The sequence below is a fragment of the Myotis lucifugus genome, unplaced genomic scaffold (genome assembly GCF_000147115.1).
Source record: "Myotis lucifugus unplaced genomic scaffold, Myoluc2.0 scaffold_3, whole genome shotgun sequence".
NCBI lineage: Eukaryota > Metazoa > Chordata > Mammalia > Chiroptera > Vespertilionidae > Myotis > Myotis lucifugus.
In genome coordinates, this window is record NW_005871051.1 from 26316167 (window position 1) to 26343966 (window position 27800).

Consider the following 27800-nt stretch of genomic DNA (forward strand, 5'->3'; position numbering starts at 1 on the left):
AATGAAAACTTAAGTAAGTAAGAACACAAAAGAAAAGGAAAAAATTCTAAGGAGGATTTTCCAGCTACTATTAATGAATTCTAGAAGAACCACTGAGGAGAGGAAGATGGTTTCTTATTTAGACATCTTGGTTTGAGCTGACAGTGGAACATGCAAGTAGAAATATTTGGGAGGAGGTTGCAATGCCATATCCACAAAACATAAGCACAGGCTAACCATACACTTGGATCTTTTACTCTTTCAGTATCTACCTGAACTTCCAGGAAAAGGTGGCGTGAAGAAAAAGGTGATTATTACTTTATACAAGTTCTTTTTCTTAATCTTTACTGTTGAAAGTATTATATCAATCTCCCTTTTCACCCCATTAACCTCTTCCAGCCTGCTCCCGTCCCCCCAATCCCACCCACCCCCAGGCCCTCACCATCCAATTGTCTGTCTCCAAAGACAATTGTATATGCATCCAAGTCCATTGGTTGATCTCTTCCTACCCACCCTCCCCTGCCTTCCCTCTAAGGTTCAACAGTCTGTTCATGCTTCTATGTCTCGGGGGTGTATTTTTGTTCATCAGTTTATTTGATTCATTATATGCCACATATGAGTGAGATCATGTGATACTTATCTTTCTCTGACTGGCTTATTTAGGTTAGCCTAATATTCTCTAGGTCCATCCATGCCGTTGCAAATGGTAAGAGTTTTTTCTTTTTTATTGCCACATAGTATTCCATTGTGTAAATGTACCATTTTTTATTCACTCATCTGCTGATGGGCACTTAGGTTGTTTTACATGATAATATCATATGTGAATTTTTTATTTATTGTTTAAAATATTACATATGTCTCCTTTTTCCCCGATTGACCATCCCACGACTCCCACCCCTGAGGGCAAGCCCCCACCGCCCCAGTGTCTATGTTCATTGGTTATGATAATACGCATGCATACAAGTCCTTTGGTTGATCTCTTAAACACCCCCCATTCCCCGCTCTCCTGCCTTCTCTCTGAGGTTGGACAGTCTGTTCAGTGCTACATTGTCTCTGGATCTATTTTTCTTCATCAGTTTATGCTGTTCATTATATCCCACATATGAGTGAGATCATGTGATACTTATCTTTCTCTGACTGGCTTATTTCGCTTAGCATAACACTCTCCAGTTCCATCCATGCTGTTACAAATGGTAAAAGTTCCTTCTTTTTATGGTAGCGTAGTATTACATTGTGTAGATGTAGCACAGTTTTTGAAACCACTCATTTGCTGATGGCACTTAGGCTGTTTCCAAATCTTAGCTATTGTGAATTGTGCTGCTATGAACATGGGGATGCATGTATTCTTCCTGAGGAGTGTTTCAAGTTTCTTAGGATATATTCCTAGAAGTGGGATCACTGGGTCAAATGGGAGTTCCATTTTTAATTTTTTGAGGAGACTCCATACTGTTTTCCATAATGGCTGCACAGTCTGCTTTCCCACCAACAGTGTACTACGATTCCCTTTTCTCCACAACCTCTCCAATACTTGTCATTTGTTGATTTATTCATGATAGCTATTCTGACAGGTGTGAGGTGATATCTCATTATCATTTTGATTTGCATTTCTTGGATGATTAATGACTTTGAGCATTTTTCCATATGTCTCTTGGCTTTCTATATGTTCACTTTGGAGGAGTGTCTATTTGGGTCATTTGACATTTTTAATTGGATTGTTTGACATCCTTTTGTTAAGTTGTATGAGTTCTCTATATATTTCGGAGATTAACCCCTTATTGGATGTATCATTTGCAAATGTGTTCTCCCATGCAGTGGGCTCTCTTGTTATTTTGTTGATGGTTTCTTTTGTAGTGCAGAAGCTTTTTGTTTTAATGTAGATCAATGGAATAGAACAGAAATCAACCCAAGCCACTATGCTCAGTAATATTTGACAAAGGAGGCAAGAGCATACAATGGAGTAGAAACAGTTTCTTCAATAAATGGTGTTGGGAAAATTGGACAGGTACATGCAAAAACATGAAACTAGACCACCAACCTAACACCATACACAAAAATAAACTCAAAATGGATAAAAGACTTAAATGTAAGACATGAAACCATAAAAGTCTTAGAAAAAACGATTGGCACCAAAACTTCAGACATCTCTCCTAGCAATATGTTTACCAATACATCTCCTAGGACAATGAAAACTAAGGAGAAAATATACACGTTCTTATTACATAACTAATTTTATATGGTGTAGCATCTTTTTTATGGTTTCTCAGTTTTGTAATTAACATTGTTGCCTCTTCTCCTAGCTCCTCCCTTCATTTTATTTAATTAATTTATTTATTTTCTTTGTGCCTTCAGATTTGTTCCATTGAATATTAGGTTGAATGCAAGGTCATCTTTGAATGGTAAACCATTTGAAATGAGGATAACAAAGAGCCATCAAAATAGATCTCATAGCTGAGTTTTAGTTATAGATACAGATATTGTCAGGGTGTCCAAGTTGTAAAAGCAGACATAATTATGGAATACATAAAATATTTCTTAATAAGGTAAGAGGCTCATCTTAAATTCAGACCAGATTTTTTTCATAAAGGTTACTATTTTGTAAAATCTGATGAAGTAAAATTTGATCACCATCATCCAGGTGAACCAGGTTTAGTACTGAGTCTATCTTGGGACATATATGAAACTATACACTATTTCATGAGATAGGCAACTAAAAGCATATTTCTTTTCTGCTTTTGTTTTACAGCATCTTCCATCCTTCCATAAAATAGACATACAGTATTCTGTCTCAGGCAAAAATTATTGGGAAATATTTCCTAAAGATGGTGCTGTTAGAAGGGAGCTTTTGTGAGATTGATATGTCTTACATGAGGTGCTGACCTGGAAAATTCCTTACTTTGATGCCAACCCTTTGGCTCCACCTCAGGGCTCTGCAGACCTCCTGACTATCTATGAAAGTGATTTCTCCCTCTATGGAAGAAGACTATGGAGGAAACAAACAAAATACATAATGTGAGGTGTAGCTTCAGGACAAAGTGATAGTTTTTTCAAAATTGAGTATGAATGAGAACTTAAGAAGAAGGGGGAGGTGAAAAGTGCCATTCTCGTATACTCCAGGTAGAAATGACCATGCAAGACTTTCAAAGAATGTACATTAGGTTACATATGGCTGTCTAGGCCTTTAGATTATCTGATATTCTAGGACTTTTGACCCACCAGTCCTTGGCACATTATACCCATTGGGTTTACTGAAGATAACGTATTCTTTTATTTATTCAGTGACTACTTTAAATAGTAGTGTCTCTATCATTCTCTATGTGTCTAGAGTTACTCAATCTGGAGTACCTAAAAGAGCTGGCAACTTCCAACCCACAGGTTCTATCCTTATTCATGGGTACAACACTTTGCAGCAACAAGGTTCAGTTGCCTCTATATTTTGTGTCTCCTTGATGAGGGATTGAAGTGACCCAAAGTGTCAGATCTCAGGACCCATTACTACCTCAGTGGATCATCTGTGCCTCCCAGAACTTCTCTTGCTAATGGAGTCTTGGTTTCTCAAAACTTTAGTGTCACACTTGTCACCACATGACAGCTTCCTGTCTCTTGATGAAGGCCATTTATCCTTTCTGGTGACAGCTGCTGAATTGTCAAATTATCTGAAATACTCAGCCAAACCTATTATTGGTTTTATGCTAGTATTTGCTAAAGAGATAGCAAGTAATCTCTTTTCCTAAGTGAAACAATACTCATGTATTTACTCATTCACTATGCAATTATTTAATGCATTAAAAAATTCCCAACGTTCATTACAGAAGATTGAAATAATATCCCTGACCTCAAGAATTATTTCAACTTCATTGTTTACCATGGATAAATAATTAATGGGGAGTAGGGTATTCCAGGCTCTCCAGAGAGGCATGCAATGACATTACCATTTCTCGGGTCATTTTTGAGTGGATCACCCTTGTCTATGACCTCTCTGACCTGGGTGGAGATAAAAGCCGAGGCTGCCTGAAGGTAATGCAGTCAAGTCATTCTATTGAATAATCAGGAGCAATGTGAGTCTTGTACCCAGTAGTCAGTTTCCTGTGAAAAGTCAGCCAGGTGCCATCTTGGGATCTGGATGAAAGAGAAATGAGGATGAACTTCTGGAAGTTGACTTGGAGGAAGGAGGAGCTTAGATTCATTTTAACTTTTGACGGTTGCCTTAGAAGAGTTACTGGAGGTGGTGGAGTTCATGTCACACTACCCATGATCAAGACTCCATGGGGAAGAAAAGGCAATTGTTCTAACAAGAGTACCCTCACTCTTCTTAATAATCTTTCCTAGGATAGATATTACTGCCCAATTCAGCATTGGCTTATAATATACTCATGCATTAATAATCACACATGTGAAACTAAATCTCAACTCAGGTTCCACACTTTGCACACAGAATCACCTGAAGACCTTTGAAAAATAACATTGTCTGATCCCACTCTAGATAAAATTTCGATTTAATCATTCTGAGTTATGACTTGGACATTAGAATTGTTAAAATGTCTCCAGATGATTTTGATACACAACTTACTCATTCTATGACTTAAGGAGAAAACTAACGCCTGTGCCTTAAACCAGACCAATTGATTCAGCACCTATGATGTTGGGACCAGGAATTTAGTATTTTATATACTCGCCTCTGAAAATTCAAATGTGCAGCCAAGCTAAGACACAATGAGCCAAAGGGAAAAGGCCCTAGACTTGATTACAGATAGGGATGCAAGATTCTTGTGCACTGGTTACATTTGTTATTTCCTTGCTCTTCTGGGAAGATGGTTACCAATCTCTGGAGAATGATGATAGCAGTCTGTGAGTGCTTACAGTGAGTAGAAGGAAAATGGCCCCAGGCCTCCATGTTAGACCCAGTCTCAATCTCCACTATGGATGTGGTTCAGGATTTTCTGGAACACTGAATGGGAGCTGTTGGCCAGATGTTCCTTGAGCTTTGCACTTTCTCATATATGGCCATTTTTAAAGCAAAAGAAATGACCAGAATCCTGATTCTCCCCAGATAAGAATTTTCACCCTAAAGCCAGAGTGACTTTTCATCTTTTATTACTTTCTGCATGAAGAGTAACAACATAGCTGTGTTGCACATTACTGTGCCCATTTACTTCAAGATGGACGTTTGTGATCTGTGCTGCTAACAGAGATATAATACAGACTTTGAGAAACAGAACACTTTTCTCTATGTATTAAGGTGGAACCATTCATTGGGGTCTTAGCATTCCTGTACACAGTGGACCCTACAGAGATCGAACTAACAAAAGAAGTGTTACCATTACTGTGAAAAGGAGTGGGCATAGTAGGATTTGGAATACAAGTGAGAGTATAGACCCAGGATAAATTCTCAAGTTTGTGGTCAAAGGCAAATGTTTTATGAAATGGAAGCACCAGGAAAGAACAGGTAGTGGGTGTGGCGACAGGATAATACATTGTTTAGCCTGGATGAGTTTGGAGTGTGCTTTAAGGGGCCAAAGGGAGATGCTGGGTGAGCATAGGGATGTGCACAAATGCAGAAGACAGGCTAGACATTTGGAAGCTGGAGACATGGCAATGAAACTGCAGCTTTGAGAGTCATTTGATTATCTGGGGCAATCAAATGGCCAAATACATAAACTTCAGGGATTCCGTCTAAGTGTTAGAAGAGGAGAGGACAAAAGGGAAACAGATACAGCAGTGAGGCTGATTGACTAAACCCAGGAGAGTAATGGCACCAACCCCATGTGCTTGGAGAAAGGAGAAATGGTCCTGGCAGAGAAAAGTGGACACTATCATCCCTACCTCTTCCCGCTCCTCAATGGACCACATTCCCTCCACCCAGCACTCATCAATGGGGGCCAGTCCCCAATTCAGTCTCATTTGTGTCACTGAGATGGTCACAAGAGGGTAGGAATTTCTCCAATAGACAATGGGATAGACAGGATGTTTCTATCTACAGAGCAACCCAGAATCTTCTGCGTTCTCTCAGAAGGCAGAACCAGGAAAACAACCAGGAGCAAATATAGTTCCTGATAGTTCCTGATAGTTCCTGATTCATATGTAAATGCTGATTCTCATTTAAAAGAAAGAATAAAGGGGTTTTCTGTTTTAATCACCTTCTTTTCACCCCATTGATGAGGGAGGGCTGTCTACCACACAATTTGGGGGACAGCAAGTAATGACATCTGTCACTGGACAGATGGATTAACAGATGTGTATTAGTCACATATACTCCTAAACCAAGGAAGGAGGGCAGTGCCAGCCATGCAGGCCTCACCAAGGTTGCCCTCAGGAACAGAGGGAGCAACCAGGGGCTGTGGAGGGTGGGTTATCCCCTGGTTTCCCTAGAAGGTTATGGCATGCTCGTTTAAATAATTCCATGGCTGACAGGGAACTGAAACCTGTTATTCCAGGCTGAGCAGGGTTACAAGTAGCCCCTTGACAAGGAGCATTGTTTAGCTGTGGGACCTTATCCAGGAGAGCAGAGTGGAAAGAGGTACTCGCAGATAGGCTGTTCAAGGCCTTCTCAATTTTACCAAATGTCACAGCAGCACATAATATTGAACTTTAATATTAATCCTTACACTGCATTTTCTTGATTAGGATAGGGCTCAGGCACAGGCTAGCTATTTCCATGAATATATATGTTTGTATATAACACAGTGTATCTTCATATCTGCTCTATAAATTTGGTTGGGTTCAATGAGTAGATGTTATGCCACAGGATTTGGATGGAAATACTGTCAAATTTTATCTTCTTCAAATGAAATTAAACATGGTTAAAGGCCACATATTGAGACTGGTAAGAAATCCAGTATCAGTTGTTTAAGGGAGTCCCTCCCTATTCTGTTTATAAAACAACACAATTGCCACTTTCTCTGCCCATTCAGTGATGGAGGCTCCACACCTTACATGCCATGCTGAGTCATGGGGCATCTCCCCAGGCTTCTAGTGCCAAAGAGCTCTATTCTCCCTGGAACGACCTGGTCATCTGTGCCTGTGGTCTTTTCAATTCAAAGATAATGTCATACATTCAGGGGCCCTTCAGGTATAGAATCCACAGTCCAGGAACCCCTACCAAGCCCTTCAACTTATGGGAAGCCTTTAGCCAAGAAAACAGGAATACTGTCTTAGCAGTTTATTCAATCTTATCAATTTCTAAATAAACCACCTTTCCCTGCGTCATTTTAGTCATTTTGGTATAGGCAAATGAATTTTGTTCCAGGACCTTGTTTTATCTGCAAGGTAATACAATGGTTCACAATTCTATAAAATTCACCCTCTCTTTTGTAGCTGGTCTTTCTGTGTTAGAGACTCTGGTTTTGTAGGAAAACCTTTTCTGGTCACATAGGCCATTCCTCCTGAACTTCACCACAAACCAAGAGTTCTTTTTCTGAAACTCCACTCCATGCAGTTGGTTCACAGCTCAGGGAGAAGCACATAACTGTCCATTTAGGTTCCTACAAAGGAAATGAGTTCCAGATTCCCACAGAGCTGGTCTTCAAAGTCTCACTGGGGATCCAGAAATTGTTTTATCTTCTAGCTGGAAAACACAGTGAAATGCAAGATCTGTGAGGATGAAGGAAAGCTCTTCAACTGCAGTCGTTGTTTCAGCTTCTTTCATGAGGACTGTCACATCCCACCTGTGGATCCTACGAGGTTTGTGAGATGCAGCCCCCTCTCCTTCTATGGACCTTCTTCCTGCCATGCACACTCCCAATGCAAAGTCTCTCCTTGTGAACTGATGGGCAAAGAGCAGGGTCAGAGGTACAGGGTCCAGTAATATGATGCCGGGATCTGTTTAAAGATACTGTCAACAGGTGGGTAATGTTTCCCTCTCTCCCCTGGGAGGTTGAGACAGGTGGCTGGATCCTTTCCTACATACCACTACTGTCCTTTTCAGAACTTTCCCACCTCGGACTCCTGTTCACAGGAGAGCAAATGCTACTTGTTTGTGTTCTGTGCTTATTCAGAAAAGGCAGGAAACAAGGACACTTTTCCTCATTTTCCATGTTCTCAACAGGCTAATAGAGGCACAAGGCCCCCAGGGCTTAAAGCCCATTTCTGACACTCAGGTTTCGTGGGCAGGGCTCCTTGTGCTCTCACCAGCTCAGAAAGGTAAGGGAGAGCCCATCACTCACCCAGACACCATCTTCCACCCAATAAACTGCTGCCTCTACTCTAGAGAGCTGGTTTTCACATGAGACTACTGGAGAATCTGGGAGGTGACGCTTCATTCCCTGGTTGTGCCTATCAGCCATTCCTGAAAGGAGGTCAGTGGCAGCCATGGGAACAGAGGTGTTTCTGGGACTTGCCTTGCTTACTTCCACCTGCATCACAGGATCCGTGAGTGGAGATGTACCTTCTGCACAATACAAGTGTCTTTAAGAAGTCAGCAGTGTTGCAGTGAATCTGAAGTCCTGAAGAGACAGATGGGGCCAGAAGAGAAGTTGGTGAGTTGAATTTGACCCAAGACATCTCCTTTCTGCTCACATGAGAAGTCAAACAGGAATGAGTGAGGGCAAGGGTTTCAAAGGGTTACGGCATGGCATCTAAGCTGCTCTTCTGACCATGCCTCAACCCTCAACCACACTGAAAATTCACCAGAACCTGGTTGCAGAAAGAACAAGAAGAAAAATAACTTAGCTATTATATGTTAGTGTCAATTCCTGTTCGGGGAAACTTCCAGAAGACTACTGTGGTCATGCATCTGTCTGGGCATGCATATGGGCTCATTCTCTCCAAGCTGTTTTTCATTCACAATCTCCCTCTTTTGCAGAAATGTGAATGCCTACTCCTAAAGGTCTATTACCATTTAGAGAGCAAAATTTTTCTGAATATTCCACATGAACATTATGTGAGTAACAACAACAAACCATGATTAAAAGCCTCCATAATATTACCTCATCTTGACAGGGTCACTGTGGGATCTGTGATATGAAGCCCATGGGAGGGAGAGCATGTGAGCTGTCTTTCTATTTACCTTGCATTTCCACTGGATTTTATGAAATCCACAAAAGACAGACATTCACCTGTGTCAGTAATGCTCCTATTTATATATTTTTCATCAGGTTCAAAAGGCTTCTCAATGCCTAGAGACACTTAAGGGCTTGGATGAAATCAAGAAGAGTTTAATTGAGGGACATTACCCCCAAGTGAAGGAGTTTGTGCTTAAAATGAACAACATCTTTCAGGATCATAAGGTAAGGGGCTCTCCCTGCTTCCATTTCATTTTCTACTCATTGAGTCACTCTACCTGTATTTCCTGGTACTGGGAGATTTTAGAGTTTCCCTCATCCTATGACAAGCCTATACAAGCAAGGATTCAGGAAGTGACTGGGTTTTTAAATTAAGGATTTAAGCTCAGAGAGAGCAACAGTGAATAAGGAGCTGTCTCTGCCACCAGACTCCAGGCCACTGAGAGCTAATTCCTCTCCTCAAAGGTGACAGGTGACCATTGAGAACAGTGGTGTCCTCCCTGCTCAAAACCTAAGGAAAAAATTCCTTCCTAAAGTCATGTTATCCTTCTTACCTCTCCCAAATATACTCAATCAGACCTCTCAGAGGTCCCAAACTGCAAATTCCTCTGCATGTAAATGAAACATATAACATATCACTAGAGGGGAATAGAATTGACAATGTGAGAGGAAGACCACTGATTGTCCATCTGGAATATTTGATTGTTACCTTAGATTACTTTTCTAACTCTCACTGAAACAAACAACCCAAAACCAATGACTGAGAGTACTCTGTATAGTAATTATTTCCCATTTCTGTCTAGACAACAAGAGTTAATCATGCTGTTAGGAAACAAAAGTTACTCTTAACTGCTTGAGATTTTTGTATTGTTTTGTTTTGCTTTGTTGGTTTGTTTTTGCTTGTTTTTAAATATATTTTTATTGATTTCAAAGAGAAAAGCAGAGGGAGATAGAGATATAAACATCAATAATGAGAGAGAATCATTGATCAACTGCCTCCTTCACGCCCCACACTGGGGATCGAGCCCACAACCTGGGCATGTGCCCTGACCAGAAATAAACCATGACCTCATGGTTCGTAGGTGGACGCTCAACCACAGAGCCACACCACCTGGGCTTAGCTGCTTGAGTTTTTAAACTTAATCTGTTTAATGTAACTTACGTGTTTAAAACAAGAGTTCTGATCATTTTCCAATGCACATTGTATAATGACACTGATATTGTCATTATTTTTTTCTGTGTGTTTTTTCCCCAGCACTATGACTCCGACCTAACAGAAGAGGAATTTAAGAAGAATTTCAAAGACGTCTTCGCTATTCAGTAAACAAATCAGAACAGTTCACTAGTGTAGTGGATGCTGTTGATACCCTGGAAAATCTCGATTTCAGGCAGATTTCTCATCCCTGCTGTTATGTGTATTGACTGCTTATGCCATCTCTCCCCAGTGTATTTCTTTGGGCCAAATGGAGGCATATTCACCTGAAAGTTAAATCTCTTTGTCCTGGGGGCTGGTTCCCAGCACCAAAGATGAACCAACCATGTGGAGTGATTCATGTTCCTGTGCTCCTCAGGGAATCAGGCTAGAGCTAGTCTCCAGCTATGACCACATCTTTGCTTAGCATTTCCCAGCACAGTGTCCTGCTTCCCTTATCCCTCCTCCTCCCAAGAAAATTCTCACAATAAATCACTGACTAAAGAGACTTTGTCTCAGGCTTTGCTTTTAGGGAACTCAACTTCACATTATGGTCTAGCAAGCCAGACCTAAGCATGGAGTTCTGAGCTGGATCACTGTCTAGCTAGCTGGCAACAGGTGGAATACTGTTAGTCCCTGAGGTACTAAAACAGTGCAGTTGTAAAACACATTCACCTGTATGAATGAGATATAGGGGAAGAGGCAATTGTCTAACATTTACAAAGAAATAGTAACTGTAAGAACTGTGTGATTAGATGGCTATTTCTTTTTTAAAAAACTATTTTACATATGCTTTTATTAATTTCAGAGGGAGGGGAGGAGAGGAGAAGGAAACATTAATGATGAGAGAGAATCATAGATTGGCTGCCTCCTGCAAACCCCCTACTGGGGATTGAGCCTGTAACCCAGGCATATACCCTGAACATGAATTGAACCATGGCTCAACCAGATCCATACCAGCCTGGCTAGGTGGCTATTTCTAAGCTCATTTAAAGTGTTTAAAAGAGTACATGACAAGCTTATATATTAACTACCACCTGCATCTGGAAGATACACAAGAGAAGGCCTGGTGCAGGCCCTAATTTTAAGAATGACGGACTTCTGCCCACCCCGAGTGTCTCAGTTGGTTGAGCATCCTCCTGTGAAGAGAAAAGTTTGCCTCATGGCACATACCTGGGTTATGTGTTCGGTCCTGGGTCAGGATGAGTATGAAAGGCAACTGAGAGATGTTTCTCTCTATGTCTCTCTCTCCCTCTTCCTCTGTCTAAGCATGTGCTTGGGTGAGGATTATATATATAAAAAAAAAAAAGCCGAAAGAGAACCAAGATGGCGGCATAAGGTATAAACTTGTGCATGCTGCCCCCCACAACAACATCGAAACTACAACTATAAGACAAAAAAGCTATCATCCATAACCACGGGAAAGCAGGCAGCTAATCGATGTTTCTCTCTCATCGATGTTTCTGGCTCTCTATCTCTCTCTCTTCCTCTCTGTAAAAAATCAATAAAATATATTTTAAAAAAAAAAGAAACTACCATTTTAAAAAAAAAAAAAGAGGAGAGAACCAAGATGGCGGCATAAGGTATAAACTTGTGCATGCTGCCCCCCACAACAACATCGAAACTATAACTATAAGACAAAAAAAGCTATCATCCATAACCACGGGAAAGCTGGCCGAGTGGAAGTTCTACAACTAGAAGGAAAGAAAGAAGCACATTGAGACCGGGTAGGAGGTGCAGAGGCACCAAGAACAGAGATACAAAGGCGCGTGTGAGGCAGGCTGCACCTGGATGCGCCTTTTTTTCAATTGGAAGGAGATACAAGCTCTCAAATGCACTGAGCTCGTTTAAGGCGAGATTCTGGGGTCCCAGACTCATACAGGGAGAAACTGGACTATCTTGCAGCGGTTTGGAAAGTGAGGGTGGCTTTCTCACAGAGCTGCTTGCAGGGATCATTGTTGCTGTGGGGGCGCTGGACTGCAGAGATGCGGAGTTGCAGAGACTCAAGGAGTCCTGGAGACACTGATGACAGCCATTGGAGACACTGACGACAGCCATTGCTGTTTGCTCCGCCAAGGTGATTCTCTGAGACCCCACCCCACTCAAATTACATCCCCTCCCAAGCTGTGCTCAGCAGCGCAAAGGAATCACCTGGGCTTTTGCAGCCTAATCTAACTTCAGCTGTGTCAGAGAGCTCCAAAAACTTCCAAATCCCAAACAAAGAGGAGAAACCTGCTGATATCGCTGTAGCTCCTGCTGGGTGGACTCATACATTGGCTGACTTGGAGATCCAGGAGCCAGGGTACCCCTGGTCAGATACCAGATTTCAACTCCTCACATCCATAAGGGACACACTCAAGAGGCAGACAGAATCAGTGAGCACCAAAGCCCCACTGAAGCAAGTCCTGCCTCATAAGGGTGTCTCTAGCACAGCAGTTCTTCTTATAGACACAGTGGGTCCTCACAGTCAGCCAGAAATTCGAAGACAAAGAAACATGTCACAAATGAAAGAAATGGAGGAAAGCAAACTAATGGAGGACATAGAGTTCAGAACCACAGTTATAAGATTATTCAAGAATCTTCTACAAACCTCCAAGGAACTTAGTGAGACCTTCAAGGATCTTAATGAGAATGCCAACAAAAATTGCAAAGGACCAGTCAGAAATTAAACATACACTGACTGAAATAAAGAATAATATACAGAGATCCAACAGCAGACGAGAGGATCCCAAGAATCAAGTCAAAGATTTAAAATATGAAGAAGCAAAAAACACCCATCCAGAAAAGCAAAATGAAAATAGAATCCAAAAATATCAAGATAGTGTAAGGAGCCTCTGGGACAACTTCAAACGTACCAACATCTGAATTATCGGGGTGCCAGAAGAAGAGAGAGAACAAGATACTGAAAGCCTATTAGAAGAAATCATGACAAAAAACTTCCCCTACCTGATGAAAGAAATAGACTTACAAGTCCAGGAAGTGAAGAGAACTCCAAAGAAGAGGAATCCAAAGAGGACCACACCAAGACACATCATAATTAAAATGCCAAAGGCTAAAGACAAAGAGAGAATCTTAAAAGCAGCAAGAGAAAAACAGTTAGTTACCTACAAGGGAGCACCCATACGACTGTCAGTTGATTTCTTAACAGAAACTATGCAGGCCAGGAGGGAGTGGCAAGAAATATTCAAGGTGATGAATAGCAAGAACCTACAACCATGATTACTGTACCTAGCAAAGCTATCATGTAGAATTGAAGGTCAGATAAAGAGCTTCACAGACAAGAAAAAGCTAAAGGAGTTCATCACCACCAAACCAGGTTTATATGAAATGCTGAAGGATATTCTTTAAGAAGAGGAAGAAGAAAAAGGGAAAGATAAAAATTATGAACAACAAAGGAACAACAAATACATATCTATCAACAAGTGAATCTAAAAATTAAGTCAATAAAGAAATCTGATGAACAGAATAAATTGGTGAATATAATAGAAGCAGGGGCATAGATAGGGAGTGGACTGAAATTCTCAGGGGGAAGGGGGTGTGGGGGGTGCGGGAAGAGATTGGACAAAAATCTTACACCTATGAATGAGGACAGTGGCAGGGGGTAAGGGCATGGGGTGGGGTGGGAACCAGGTGGAGTGGAGCTATGGGGGGGGGGGAGAGCAACATCTGTAATAATATGAACAATAAAGATTTATTAATTTAAAAAAAAGAATGATAGAACTTCAGAGAAGACTGAATTCTAAGCTCAGCTTGGCCTCTTGTGCCCAATCCCTGATAAAGAAAACATCAAGCCCTGAAACTCAGAATGGGGTTTTCTAAGTAGATGCACCTGAGAACTCTGAACTCTAGATCCTTCTGAACCCACTGTCCTGCAAGAGAGAACCCTGTCCCTGTTGCTAGACAGACCACTGCCCTAACCACCCCCCCCCCATTTTGCCTGAACTAAGATTATACAGAGTTTTCTCAGCAAGACCAAACTAGGAATATACTAGATGAGCCTGCTGGCTGAAGAGATAGTTTACTCCAACAGAGCTGCAGGTCTGGCCAATGTGTACTGACTGTCACAGCAAGATGAGTAATTTGTGTAATGGGAAGCAATATGTCATCCAAAGAGATTATAAATAGATGATCAGATGGCTGAAATAGGCATCTGCCATCCCTATTTTATATTCTAACATAGTTTTTCCAGGATTCACTCCCACACACAACCACTGAGCCCTGCTGGCCAGCCAGTCTGGTCCTTTAGAAAGCTAATCCAGAGAACCCAGATAGCCATGGTGACAAGCCTATGGTTCAGGTGACCCATGGAACCATATCTATAACTCTATCTTATTAGCAGAGCCCCGCCAATGGCCTATCCAGTTGATTAATACAGCCTATGCCCACATCCATTCAGGCAGCCTAGCTTCACCCAATGAGAAATCCTGGAGGTGACTCTGCTCAACGTGGAACAGTCTCTATCCCCATCCAATGCAGTATGCCACTGGAGGACCCTCTCAATCAGAAAATTTAGCCAATAACCATGTCCAACATCAGAGAAAAGCCAGAAAGTTAACTTATTGTGAAGCCCACCCTGTAGCACAGCCAAATTCAGGGAACAACCAATGGCATCACCAGATCTCAGATCACAATCGAAGGCCCAGTATGAGTGTGAAGCCCTTATAGTAGCCCCAACTGAGCATTAAGTCCAGCCAGAGACACCATCAGACTAGGGAACACAGCTTGAAACTCTACCCAACCAGGAACTATTGCAGAGCCCAGCCTGTAACGCTGACAAATTGCAGAGTGCAACATTTGGCACCAACATACCACAAAACACAAGCTGAAACCTCCCTCAACAAGAGGTGATTGTAGAGCTCAGAAAGTGGACCCATTAAGCCCCAGAGCACAGCCAGAAGTTGTGCCTGATCAGGGAGCCCAACCTGCAAGTTCACCAAACCACAGAGCTCAGCCATCATCCAACCACCAACATCAGAGCACAGGCACTGGCCTTCCCAACTGAGAACCTGATGACATATCCATCTTCCCATGCATGCTATCAGCTCTCCTGTACTGTATTCCAACCTGAGCTGACTAATGAAGGCATTTTTCTGGTGAAGTGAACCTGTAAAGTTTATGAGAGGAGATTGCTTATTTATGTGCACTGATACCAAACAAAAGGAATCAAGGATCATGGATATTTGGGTAAACATTGCACTACTACAAAAAAAAAACTAATAAATTCTAATAACTACCCTTAAAGAAATGGGGGGGGATATATAAGATGTCTGACAAAGAATTTAGAAAAATCCTCTTAAAGCAGTTCAGTGAACTATAAGAACCCATAGACAGACAACTTAAAAAAAAATGAACCAAATGAGAAGTTTAACCAAAAAAAGAAACTATAAAAACAAACCAATCCAACCAGAAATTCCCAGTCGGGGCACATGCCTGGATTGGGGGCTCATTCCCTAGTGGAGGGGAGGGTGTGCAGTAGGCAGCCAATAAATGATTTTCTCTCATCATTGATGTTTCCATCTCTATCTCCCTCTCCTTTCCTCTCTGAAATCAATAAAAACATATTTTTTTAAAGTCTTAAAAAGTAAAATAAATAAGTAAAAAGGACTTTTTAAGTGGCCTGGAACAAATTTATTGAAATCAATAAGAATAGCTATTCTGGAATCTTTAATTTAGGCAGAAGTCCTTTGTGCATCCTTCTCTGAGTGTATCCCTCTGAGTCCCTCTGTGCAGGGACAGTTTAACTGATCCTTCTCCCCTGGTGGCGCTTCCTTATGACATCCCTCTCCTGTTTCACAACCACTGAGTCTTCACGAAGCTTCAGGGGCCACCTCCACTGCTTCTGTTCCATTCAGCAACTCTGAGATCCCATCCATGGATCCTCCACTCAACAGAAGCACCCACTTACAAGCCAAAAGAAGCAAAGGCCGCTGCCCAATGGCCACCTTCTGTGTGCTGAGTGGAGATCATTAGAATGAGCTAAGTGTATGACTTTTCTGGCTACATATGCATCGCTTGGCTATCCTAAGGTTCAGGACATTCACCAACCGGTGGTCCGCAGACCACTGGTGGTCCGTGAGGTCCAAAAGGGTCACCATGATTAGTAATGGATGAAGGGGGAACTTGCAGAAATATTAAGAGTGGAGCTTCACTGTTCATTCAATGGCCTCCTTCACTGGTACATCCCAGCTTCTTGTGGTGCCCAGCCCAGCTAACACTCTGGGTCTCACTGGGAGACCCCAGGTCGAGGTAACTCCCAAGAAACATTCCTCCCCCTTCCTAAGGGCAGGACTGACACCTACAGCCTTGCATTTTTCTTATGAGGCAAGTGTGATGTGGAAATGCCTAGTCCCAATGATGGCAGCAAGATTCCACCAGGATTCCCAGGATTAAATGTGGTGAACCCCATAAAAGGTCAGCCTGATTTTTCAGTCACACAGTTGGGCATCTGAGTCAATAAGAGTTGGGTGAGGTTAAGACACTAAGGTTCTGATCCTCCTGGAGGCAGAGAACCCTACTGGTGGAGGAAGGTGAAGACAATCCCCCAGGGGGACAGGGGTTGGGGCATGGCAGATATGATACCCCACAACTTCCTTAAAATCTCACATTTTCTCTTAATCAGTCACTCTATGTCATTCATTTTTTAACTTGTTTAATAATTTAATTGCTCTACATAGCTCACCACCTAGTAAAATCAACATGTCTGGCAGGGATGTCAGAATGATTCTCTTGAGTGCACCCTAGGAATGCCAGTCTCAAACCAAGGAGGAGCAAGTTTGAGCAGTTCTGCCTCCAGGAAGGTGAAAAAGGCAAGGTCACTGTGGGGCTTCAGGACAGAATGAACCTCTCTGGGAAACAGAGGGGTTCTGAGGGGGTAGGAGGGGCCACAGTTTCAGGACCCCCCTCAATTTTAAACCCATACTTCTCTGTCCATGTCATAAGTTGGTTTTTGTGCTCATGAACTGCCAAATATCAAAATTACCTCAAAATCAAATCCATAAGTCATTTCACCTTTATTTAGATAGAAATAATGGTGCTCCTATTGCTAATTTATAGGGTTTAGATATACACAATCTTGAGAGAACAGGGATAACATGTCCCCCCTTCATCCATTACTAATCATGGTGACCCTTTCGGACCTCGTGTACCACCAGTGGTCTAACAATCTTGAGAGATAAGGGATTGTTAGTTTTGGTTTCTCTAAACAGGCAATCAGATGCAGTTCTAAAGAGGCTGTAGGTTTCATTCCTGCCCTCAGGGAGGTGGGGGGATGTTTCTTGGGTGTTACCTTGACCTGGGTCTCCCAGCTGGTCCCGGAGTGTTAGCTGGGCACCACAAGAAGCTTGGATGTACCAGTGAAGGAGGCCATTGAATGAACAGTGAAGCCCCACTCTTAATATTTCTGCAAGTCCCCCCTTCATCCATTACTAATACCATGCCCGACCAATAGGGGGAAGTGCAGATGTGGCTGGAGTCAAGTCTGGGAGGAAAGGGCTACCCAGCTGATGGTAATGGGGACTCTTAGATGCTAAATGAGAAATGTGATGGCAGTAACAGGGTCCTTCCTTTGTTTGTGTCCACACCGTGTGTCTGAGGCTGGGTGGTCATGAGAGAGAGGCATTCTGTGATTTCAGGGGGTTTCAGGGTGTGTGGTGCTAACCAGCAGTAACCAGGGTACTGTAATGGGGTGACCCACAGAGACAACCACCAGGGACTCAGATCAAGATTTAGGAGCCTTTATTAAGCTGGCCAGCGACTACAGTTACAGCACCCTGCCAAAGCAAAGGCTGAACTGCAGTGCCAACTACAGGAGTTACAGCATTTTTATTTGCAAAAACCACAAAGTTAGTTAAAAGCCTTGTTTACACAATTTGTTCCCGACATAGTACAGCATCAGTACAGTGACCTCTTTCCTATCTATGTGCTCTAGGAACAGAGAGTACAGCGTGCCGAAACCCGGCCGAAGCGCCAGCACATTCCTATCTATGTGTTTTAGGAACAGAGAGCACAGCATGCCCCGCCTGGCCGAAGCGCCAGATATGCAGCCCAGCACAGGTACCACGAAAATCTATCCTTGTTCCGTTCTGGATACAGGTCACTAACTTCCCCTGAGGTGGAGCCCAGGGCTCCAAATAAAGGGCTGTAGTGATGGTGGCGACTGTGGGTTGGGACAGGCTATGGGGCCCTGATCCAGCCTCCTTCCTCTTCGGCATGCAGAGTGGTGTTTCTCATGCATAGCCCTAGACCTTTTGAATGTGGCCCAGATAGGATTACTGTGCTCCCCTATAGTTTCCTACTCTTCTGCATGCCTTAACTTAACCTCATTCCTTAACCTCTTCTTCCTCTGCCCAGATGTCTCTTCCAGACCCCTTTTCCAAGGATTTGGTGCCTTCTCTATAGAGATAATCACATTTCCCCTCCAACAACCCATCTGGATTCTTACCAGCTTTGTAGGAAGACTCAGGAATCCACAACTGTACCCACACTGAACCCAGTCACAAAGGTTCTACTAAGTTCTACCACACCCCAGTCCCTAAAAACTGAAATATTGCCATTGAGTGCCATCAAGTCTACACAACCATGCAATTGCCAGGGGTATGATTCCCCACCTCTTTACCCATCTAGGGCATAAATGGACAAGAACTCAAGGAGCAAGACATACACCCAGGTGCTTGACTCCTTTCAAGGTGTTTGTTTCCCCGCCCCCCCCCCCCTATCCCCCGCAAAAAAAAAAAATGCATGCCTTTCCACCTGAATTCCAAACCAACTGACAGGCAAAAACATGAGACAGATGGGGAGCAAAATACCAGCTTTCTTCCTCATAAAAGCTGGGGACATGGTTTGGATGTGTGTCAAAAAATAATTCCTCAATCTGAACCCCAGAACTGGGCTTATCCACAAGGCCCAAGGCTGCTCCAATCAACCACACACATTCCTTACACCCCAGATCGCTGTCCCTGTGCACTGGAGCTCAGAGGAGCACAGAGCCTTTGCCCTCCAGCAGGATGAGTCCAGGGAGACCCACCAAGGAGCAGACTCACCTTCACAGAACTCCCAGCCTCAGAGACTCCCTAGGAAGAAAGGAGGGCAGGGAGGCCAGGAGTCCTGCTGACTGATGGGCCACATCCCAGAAGGGGCCATCGGTGTGGGGCCTGAGTGCTCCCACTTGGGTCCCAGGTGCCCCTCCTCTCCATTTCTGCATCCAGGGAGGTGCCAGGTCTTCATCCTCTGCACCAGAGGCTGCTGATGCTATTGCCTCCGCTTCCTCCTGCCCCTGAATTCTCAGGTCTGAGACTCTGCCTCCTCTCATAGACAAACCCTGTCCCCACAGGATCTCCCAGGCTAGAGACTCAGCCCATTACTGTGGTCTGAATGGAAGCTGCTCCTGGTGAACCTAAGGAAGCATGTCCCCTGGGTTTTTTCTCTGCCCCTTGTCCCTTTTGAGTCACTGCCTCTCCTGCTCTCCAGGTTTCCAGGCCCATAGCTAGACTATTTTCCTGTTTTTGGAGTCATTGCTCAAACAAGAAGACTCCTGGGGGCTGGCCCTGCCCCTCCCCTTGGGTCCTCCTCCCCTTGCCTCCTGCTCCTGACTGTCCCTTTTTGTCCTCCATTTCTGCTGCCACATGTCCTGATGGCTGAGAACTACTGCAGGGCTGCAGAAGGAGGGAGATATGTCTGAAAACACTCAGAAAGTTAGTTTCACTTTTTCCCATTTGGGAGGAGCTCTCCCTGGGTGATTGTACACACTTCCTGCTCAGGACTGGGCAGCCACACTAGATGTAGGCTGGGGACACAGGAGGGCTGCAGGCCCAGAAAGGGCCCAGGGCAAGATGATGGCCAGTGCGGGCACTGAACTCAGCACCAGGTCAGTCTCTGTCTCCCTTCCTTTAACTTTCTCTCAGGCTGTGCTGCTGCTTTAGTGTGTGTCATTAGACACTCGTGTAAACCTTGACCTCATTCTGCTTTTCAAGAACACTTGTGTGCAATGTAATGAAATGCAGGAATACCAGTGAGGGAATCAGATCTTTAAACTGCAGAGGGACAGCTGCTGGTGTGAGTACAGTTGCACAACCAACAGGACTCTTGTCTTACAGCTACTTCTCAGCTGGCAGCCCATCTGGACTCAGCTGTCATTTCTGATGCTTTGAGACGGGATTTGTTATTTTTTCATGATGTCTGAATGCTCTCATTTTCCTCAGTCCTCCTTTGCCTTAACTTAGGCTGTTCTAAAGAAGGTACTTTAGAAAATACAAAATTCCATGGTCTCCTACCTGAACTAGGGAGTGGCCAGCCTGGGCTTATTCTCATCTCTGGCTAAGGGTCTGGGTTCTTCCCCCAGGGATCTTAATCTAAGGGAGTAAAAGGAAGAGGAAAGACAAGATGGGAAAGAATAATGTAGGTTGAGTATTTTCATCTGTACTTTGAATTTCTGCTTAGTAATGGGTTATATCTCTGACAAGGCAATGGCTAGAAATTCAGTTCTTTTCTCTAGTAATGGGTCAGAAATAACATCCTATATAATAAAGCAGTGATATGCAAATTGACCGTCATGCCCCTCACACATGATGGTCACTCCCATGTGGTCACAAGATGGCTGCCACAAGATGGCCTGCAGGGGAGGCCAGCAGGGGAGAGAGGGCAGTTGGGGGGGACCAGGCCTGCATGGGAGGGCAGTTAGGGGCAATTGGACTGTCAGGGGAGCAGTTAGGCTTCGGCTTTGATCATGCTGGCAGGGGAGTGGTTAGGGGGTGATCAGGCTGGCAAGCAGGTGAACAGTTGGGAGCCAGCAGTCCCGGATTGTGAGTTGGACATCCCCTGAAGGGTCCCAAATTGGAAAGGGTGCAAGCTGGGCTGAAGGATACCCACCCCCGTGCATGAATTTTGTGCACCAGGCTTCTAGTTACTTAATATGTTTGATTGGATATATTTTTAATACAAAAGAAACATATTACACAATCTTGGTCATAAAATTTCAAATGACATGGATGTATGTAGAAGGGAAAAGTTCTATTTTACCACCCACCCCACTGTAGCTTCCAATTCTGGTCCAGTTGAGTATTGTGGGCATGGCATTTTTATATCTTTCCCTTCACATTTACACATATAACTTATTTTTCTAAAAAATAATATGTGTCTTGTTTTTTGTTGAATAAGATTATTTTTTAGAAACCATTCTGCATGTTACATTTAAAAATTTTTAATATTAAAATTATCAGAGGTCTTTTCATGTTAATAAACATATGGATCCTCCTCACTCTTAACAGCTGCATATTACACCATGGAACTGATATGCCAAAATTTTTAAATTATGTTCCATTTAAACCATTTATGTTGATTTCAGTTGTTTACTGTTACCAACAAATCGCAATAAATAACAATTATACATTTCTTTGTTTTTTTGCGTATGTACAATTGTTTGTCCTATGTCAAAAACCAAAAGGTAAAATTGTTGAGGTAAGGAGAACTAATATTTAATTGTTTACAGATCCTACCAAATTTCCTTCCTAGTGGCTGAACCACTATATTCTGCTACCATTAGCCATGAGCCATCTCTCCACACCCAGACTTCACAGAGGTGCCAAATAAGGGAATGCATCCTGTTCATTTGCATTCTCAGATTACATGGTCGGTTGAACAGGTTTTTGTGCCTATTGGCCATTTACAGTTAATTGCCTGGTCTGTCAATTGCTGGTTTATTTTGGGCCAATGTAATCAGTTGAGATGATTGTCCTTTCTTTAATGGTAAGAGAGTGTTTGCTGCCCTAGACAGTTTGGCTCAGTGGATAGAGCGTCGGCCTGTGGACTGAAGGGTCCCAGGTTCGATTCCGGTCAAGGGCATGTACCTTGGTTGTGGGCACATCCCCAGTAGGGGGTGTTCAGGAGGCAGCTGATCTATGTTTCTCTCTCATTGATGTTTCTAACTCTCTATCCCTCTCCCTTCCTCTCTGTAAAAAATCAATAAAAAATAAAAAAAGAGAGTGTTTGCTATGTAATCTGGACTTTATAAATATACTTCCTTGTCTTTTAACTGTTTTATGGTGGCTTATATCTTATTAAAGCTTTCAAATTTAGAGCAAAAAATTATTATAGTACTGATTTTATAAGATAGATGCACCCTTATTATTACAAACTAGGGGCCCAGTTCATGAATTCGTGCACCTTGAAAGGAACTGTGGGCCATGAGGTTGTGGTGGGCACAGAGGCAGGTCTCAGTCCATCCTCCCCTCCCACCATGGCCCCTGATTCCCTGTCTGCCAGCAGTCCCACTCCCACTGCCGTCGCTCCTATGTGCTGACGGTGCTGACCCTGCTCGCACCTGCTGACAGCGTCGAGCAATCGGGACCAACCCCAGGCTCCAGCAGCGGGTGCAAACAGGGCCGGCACCAGCAGTCAGTGTCAGCAGTGGCTCCAGGGCTGGCAGCAGTTGTGAGCAGGGCCCATGCCAGCAGCAGGTGCGAGTGCCAGCAGGGACCACAGCATGTGGGAGCAAAGAATTTTCAGTAACCACCAGAGGCTCGCCCCAATGATAGTGACCAGTGCCCCGCCTTGGTCTGGTGCCCCTGCTCACCTGCTTCACCATCTTGCCATGGCCAATGCCCTCTATGTTCCACACTCTGCCACCTACTGTCAATGCCTGCCATATTCCATGCACACCCTCTGGTGGTCAGTGCACACCATAGTGAACGGTTGTTCAGTTGTTCAGTTGTCCTGCCATTCAGTCTATTTGCATATTAGCCTTTTATTATATAGGACTAGAGGCCCGGTGCATGAAATTCATGCACACTGAGGTCCCTCAGCCCAGCCTGCACCCTCTCGCAATCCGGGACCCCTCAGAGGATGTCCAACTGCCAGTTGGACATCCCTCTCAATCCGGGACCGCTGGCTCCTAACTGCTCATCTTCCTGCCTTCTTGATCACTCCTAGCCACTCACCTGCCAGCTGGATCGCCCCTAACTGCTCGCCTGCCTGCCTGATCACCCCTAACTGCCTCTGCCTGCCTGTCTCATCGCCTCTAACCACCTCTGCCTTGGCCCCCACTGCAGCAGCTTCATCTGGAAGGACGTCCAGAATGATGTCCGGAAGGTCATTCAGCTGTCCAGTGTATTTAGCATATTACACTTTTATTATTATAGACTAGAGGCCTGGTGCACAAAGTCAGTTCTCAGGGGAAGGGTATGGATTCAATTGCTCGATCAAACCTAACATTCCAGCTTTTTTCTTTTATGGAATAGGGACAAAGTTCATATCTTCTGTATTTACTTCCTGCTGAGGGTGACATCAAGATCACAGAGGGTTGGACTTTGATAGTAGTCAGCTGGATGAGTGGTCAAAGCAGCATGATTTCCCCCAGGAAACTGGTTGGTGAAAGCTTGAAAGCAGTCCTGCTGAGTGACAGGAAGTAAAAGCTGGTCCTGAGGTTGTCACAGTGTCACTTGTCTGGTTTTGCTGTTTTTCTGGGCCTGGAGCTGAAATACAACTGAGGCCTGGGGTTATCATAGGGTGATACAACTTAGGGTTATCTTAGGGAGGAAAAGATAAGAGGTCTTATTTGCCTGACTAGTTATTTGCTAGGGGAGGGTAATTTACCCTGGGGGCAAGGTTCTTATTTTCCCAGTTTTAACCCTTGCTAGGCATCTGGAGCTTTCTGCCCTGGTGAGTTTCTACACCTGTACCTGGCCCAAATTCCTTGCTTTGGGGGTCAGAGGGATGATGAGGCCTGGGCACAAAAGGAGGTTGTGATGGAGTCTAGGGGTGGTATTTCCTGAGTACAAGTAGGGCTTGTAACCTGGTGGAGACAAAATATTTTATAATTTTAGTATTATTGAGGCAAGAGCTAGAAGAACAAGAATTATGACAAATGGTCTGCTGGAGGGAAAGAGACATTAATTTGGAGGGTTGTAGTCTAATATACCAAAATGAGGTTTATTCTCAAATCATTTACTCTTAAGTGTCCTTAGTTTAGGGAAGATAAGATTTTCTAGATGTCTACAAACAGCTTGGTATCTGGATTAGAGGGTTGCAAACTGCTGTTATACTATCTCAGTTTCCCTGTTCTGCTTGTTTTAACATTTCTCCTTCTAAAACTTTCAAGAATATTCTTACAACTTTAACTTACTCTCTTTTTCCTTCAGAATGCATGTCCATGCCTTATCCTTCTATTGTCAACTCTTAGAAATCTTAATTTTCCAATGATAACCAAAAAGTAAACAGCCAGCATATCTCTCTCTTTTTAAATTGTTGTTTTATTGTTTAAAGTATTACATATGCCTCTTTTTCCCCTATTGATTCCCCCCGCCCCAAGCCACTCCTTCCCCTGAGGGCAAGCCTGCATCACCCCAGTGTCTGTGTCCATTGGTTATGCTAATATGCATGCATGCAAGTCCTTTGGCTGATCTCTAACCCCAATTCCCCTGCCATTTGTCTCTGGATCTATTTTTGTTCATCCATTTATGTTGATCATTATATCCTACATATGAGTGAGATCATGTGATATTTATCTTTCTCCAACTGGCTTATTTTGCTTAGCATAATGCTCTCCTGTTCCATCCATGCTGTTTCAAATGGTAAAAGTTCCTTCTTTTTATATAGTAGTATTCCTTTGTGTAGATGTACCAGAGTTTTCTAATCCACTCCTCTGTTGATGGGCACTTACGCTATTTCCAAATCTTAGCTATGGTAAATTGTGCTGCTATAAACACAGAGGTGCATATATCCTTTCTGATTGGTGTTTCTGGTTCTTGGGATATAATCCTATAAGTGGAATTACTGGGTCAAATGGGAGTTCCATTTTTAATTTTTTTAGGAAACGCCATACTGTTTTCCACAGTAGCTGCATAGTCTGCATTGCCACCAGCAGTGCAGGAGGGTGTTTTTTTTTCTCCACATCCTCGCCAGCACTTGTCGTTTGTTGATTTGTTGATAGCCATTCTGACATGTGTGAGATGGTATCTCATTATTGTTTTGATTAGTGACTTTGAGCATGTTTTCATATGTCTATTGGCCTTATGTATGTCTTCTTTTGAAAAGTGTCTATTTAGGTCCTTTCCCATGTTTTGATTGGATTGTTTATTTTCCTTTTGTTAAGTTGTATGAGTTCTCTGTAAATTTTGAAGATTATACCCTTATCTGAAATAGCATTGGCAAATATGTTCTCCCATGCAGTGGGCTTTGTTGTAGTTTTATTGATGGTTTATTTTGCTGTGCAGAAGCTTTTTATTTTGATGTCGTCCCATTTGTTTATTTTCTCCTTAGTTTCCATTGCCCTAGGAGCTGTATCAACAAAGATATTACTATGACATATGTCTAATATTTTGCTGCTATGGATTCTTCTAAGATTTTTATGGTTTTCCATCTTACATTTTAGTCCTTTAGCCATTTGGAGTTTGTTTTTGTATATGGTGTAAGTTGGTGATCTAGTTTCATTTTTTTTAATGTTTCTGACCAAATTTCCCAACACCATTTGTTGAAGAGACTATCTTGACTCCAATGTATGCTCTTGCCTCCTTTGTCAAATATTAATTGAGCATAATGGCTTGGTTCAATTTCTGGGTTCTCTGTTCTGTTCCATTGGTCTATATATCTGTTTTTATGCCAGTACCAGTTTTGAGAACCATGGCTTTGTAATATAGTTTGATATCTGGTATTGTGATCCCTCCAACTTTGTTCTTTCTCAGGATTGCTGTGGCTATTCAGGGTCTTTTTTTATTCCAGATGAATTTTTGGAGAGTTTGTTCTAGGCCATTGAAATATACCCTTGGTATTTTAATGGGGGTTTCATTGAATCTGTAGATTGCTTTGGGTAGTATGGAAATGATGTTGATTCTACCAATCCATGAACATGATATGTTCTTCCATTTGTTTATGTCTTCCTCTATCTCTTTTTTCAATGTCATATAGTTTTCCGAGTACAAGTCTTTTACCTCCTTTGTTAAGTTCATTCATAGGTATCTTAATTTTTTTGTTGCAATGGTAAATGGGGTTGTTTTTTTTCATTTCTCTTTCTGTGAGTTCATTATTGGTGTATAAAAAGGCCATAGATTTCTGGGTGTTGATTTTTATTCCTGCTACATTGCTGAATTCATGTAGTTTTCTGATGGAGACTTTGGGGATTTTTATGTACACTATCATGTCATCTGCGAATAAGGACAGTTTTACTTCTTCTTTTCCAATTTGGATGCCTTTTATTTCTTCTTCTTGTCTGATTGCTATGGCTAGCACTTCCGGTACTATATCAAAAAGGAGTGGTGAAAGTGGGCATCCCTGTCTTGATCCTATTCTTAGGTGAAATGGATTTAGTTTTTGCCCATTAAGTATGATGTTGGCTGTAGGTTTGTCATATAAGGCTTTTATTATGTTGAGGTATGACCCCTCTATTCTCACTTTGCTGAGAGTTTTTATCAAGAATTGGTGTTGGATATTGTCAAATGCTTTTCTTCATCGATTGATATAATTATGTGATTTTTATCTCTCAATTTATTTATGTAATGTATCACTTTTATTGACTTGCAGATATTGTACCATCCTTGCATCCCTGGAATAAATCCCACTTGGTCATGGTGCATGATCTTTCTAATACAATGCTGGATCCGTTTTGCTAGAATTTTGTTGAGAATTTTAGCATCTATATTCATCAAGAATATTGGCCTGTAGTTCTCTTTTTTTGTGATGTCTTTATCTGGTTTTGGAATTAGGGTAATGCTGGCTTCATAGAAAGAGCTTGGAAGAGTGCCTTCCTCTTGAACTTTTTGGAATAGTCTAAAAAGGATAGGTTTTAGTTCTTTGAATGGTTGGTAGAACTCCCCTATAAAGCCATCTGGACCAGGGCTTTTGTTTGCTGGACAATTTTTGATTACTGTTTCTTACTGCTTCAATTTCTTTGGTAGTTATTAGCCTATTCACGTTCTTTTATTCTTCCTGACTGAGTTTTGGGAGCTTGTATTTTTCTAAGAATATGCCCATTTCATCTAGGTTGTCCAGTTCGTTAGAATAGAGTTGTTTAAAGTAAAGCATGTCCCAAAATTAACGCAAGAAGTAATTGTGATGGAAAATACAGGTTTATAATTAAAAATTGTAAATTTTTTATTGATTCATAAAGAATACAGTATAAGGTTATGTATGAAATAGCATATCGGGTAAATGGCCTCCAAGGCTTTGCTGCAACATACGCACTCTTTTGTTGAAATTTTCCATGACCGTTTTGCATAAATGTGGCTGAATTTCATTGATACAGCGCTCAATTTCCTCCTTCAAGGTGTGGGTGGTCCTGGGCTTGTTAGCATAAACCTTAGACTTCAAAAAACCCCAAAGGAAAAATGTCCAACAGCGTTAAATCGCATGATCTGGGCGGCCAATTCTGATCACCAAAACGGAAAATTACACTACCAGGAAATGACTCATGCAGCAAATTGAATTGTTTCTCAGGCTGTATGGCATGTGGCACCGTCTTGTTGAAACCACATGTCGTCCACATCCATATCTTGCAATTTAGGCACACAAAAAAATGGACTATCATGTCACAATAGCGAGCACCATTAACTGTTATTGCCTGAGCAGCCGCATTTTCAAAGAAGAATGGTCCGATGATGCCTCCAGCCCAAAATCCGCACCAAACAGTGAGATGTTGTGGATGCATTTGT

The 27800-nt window shown here is 42.6% G+C and overlaps 2 protein-coding genes across 6 annotated transcripts in view; both read left to right on the plus strand.

Annotated features, from left to right (window-relative positions):
• Window positions 1-10675, plus strand: part of LOC102427278 (nuclear body protein SP140-like protein) — a 67527-nt gene extending 56852 nt beyond the window's left edge. For all 3 annotated transcript variants that reach the window (XM_023762229.1, XM_023762238.1, XM_023762232.1), the window contains 6 exons: window positions 245-286; window positions 7541-7656; window positions 8339-8450; window positions 8777-8854; window positions 9069-9200; window positions 10231-10675. In XM_023762229.1, the coding sequence (XP_023617997.1) occupies window positions 245-286; window positions 7541-7656; window positions 8339-8450; window positions 8777-8854; window positions 9069-9200; window positions 10231-10299 (549 nt within the window). In that variant the 3' untranslated portion in view covers window positions 10300-10675. The remainder of the gene's footprint in view (window positions 1-244; window positions 287-7540; window positions 7657-8338; window positions 8451-8776; window positions 8855-9068; window positions 9201-10230) is intronic.
• The window catches only part of LOC102425711 (nuclear body protein SP140-like protein), a 310769-nt gene that overhangs the window by 230053 nt on the left and 52916 nt on the right, over window positions 1-27800 (plus strand). For 2 of the 3 annotated variants that reach the window (XM_023762206.1, XM_023762209.1), the window contains exon 1: window positions 19942-20029. The exons of the other annotated variant lie outside the window; for it this stretch is intronic. In XM_023762206.1, coding sequence (XP_023617974.1) covers window positions 19995-20029 — 35 coding nt within the window. In that variant the 5' untranslated portion in view covers window positions 19942-19994. Of the gene's footprint in view, window positions 1-19941; window positions 20030-27800 lie in introns of those variants that run through there. 3 annotated transcript variants of the gene reach the window in all.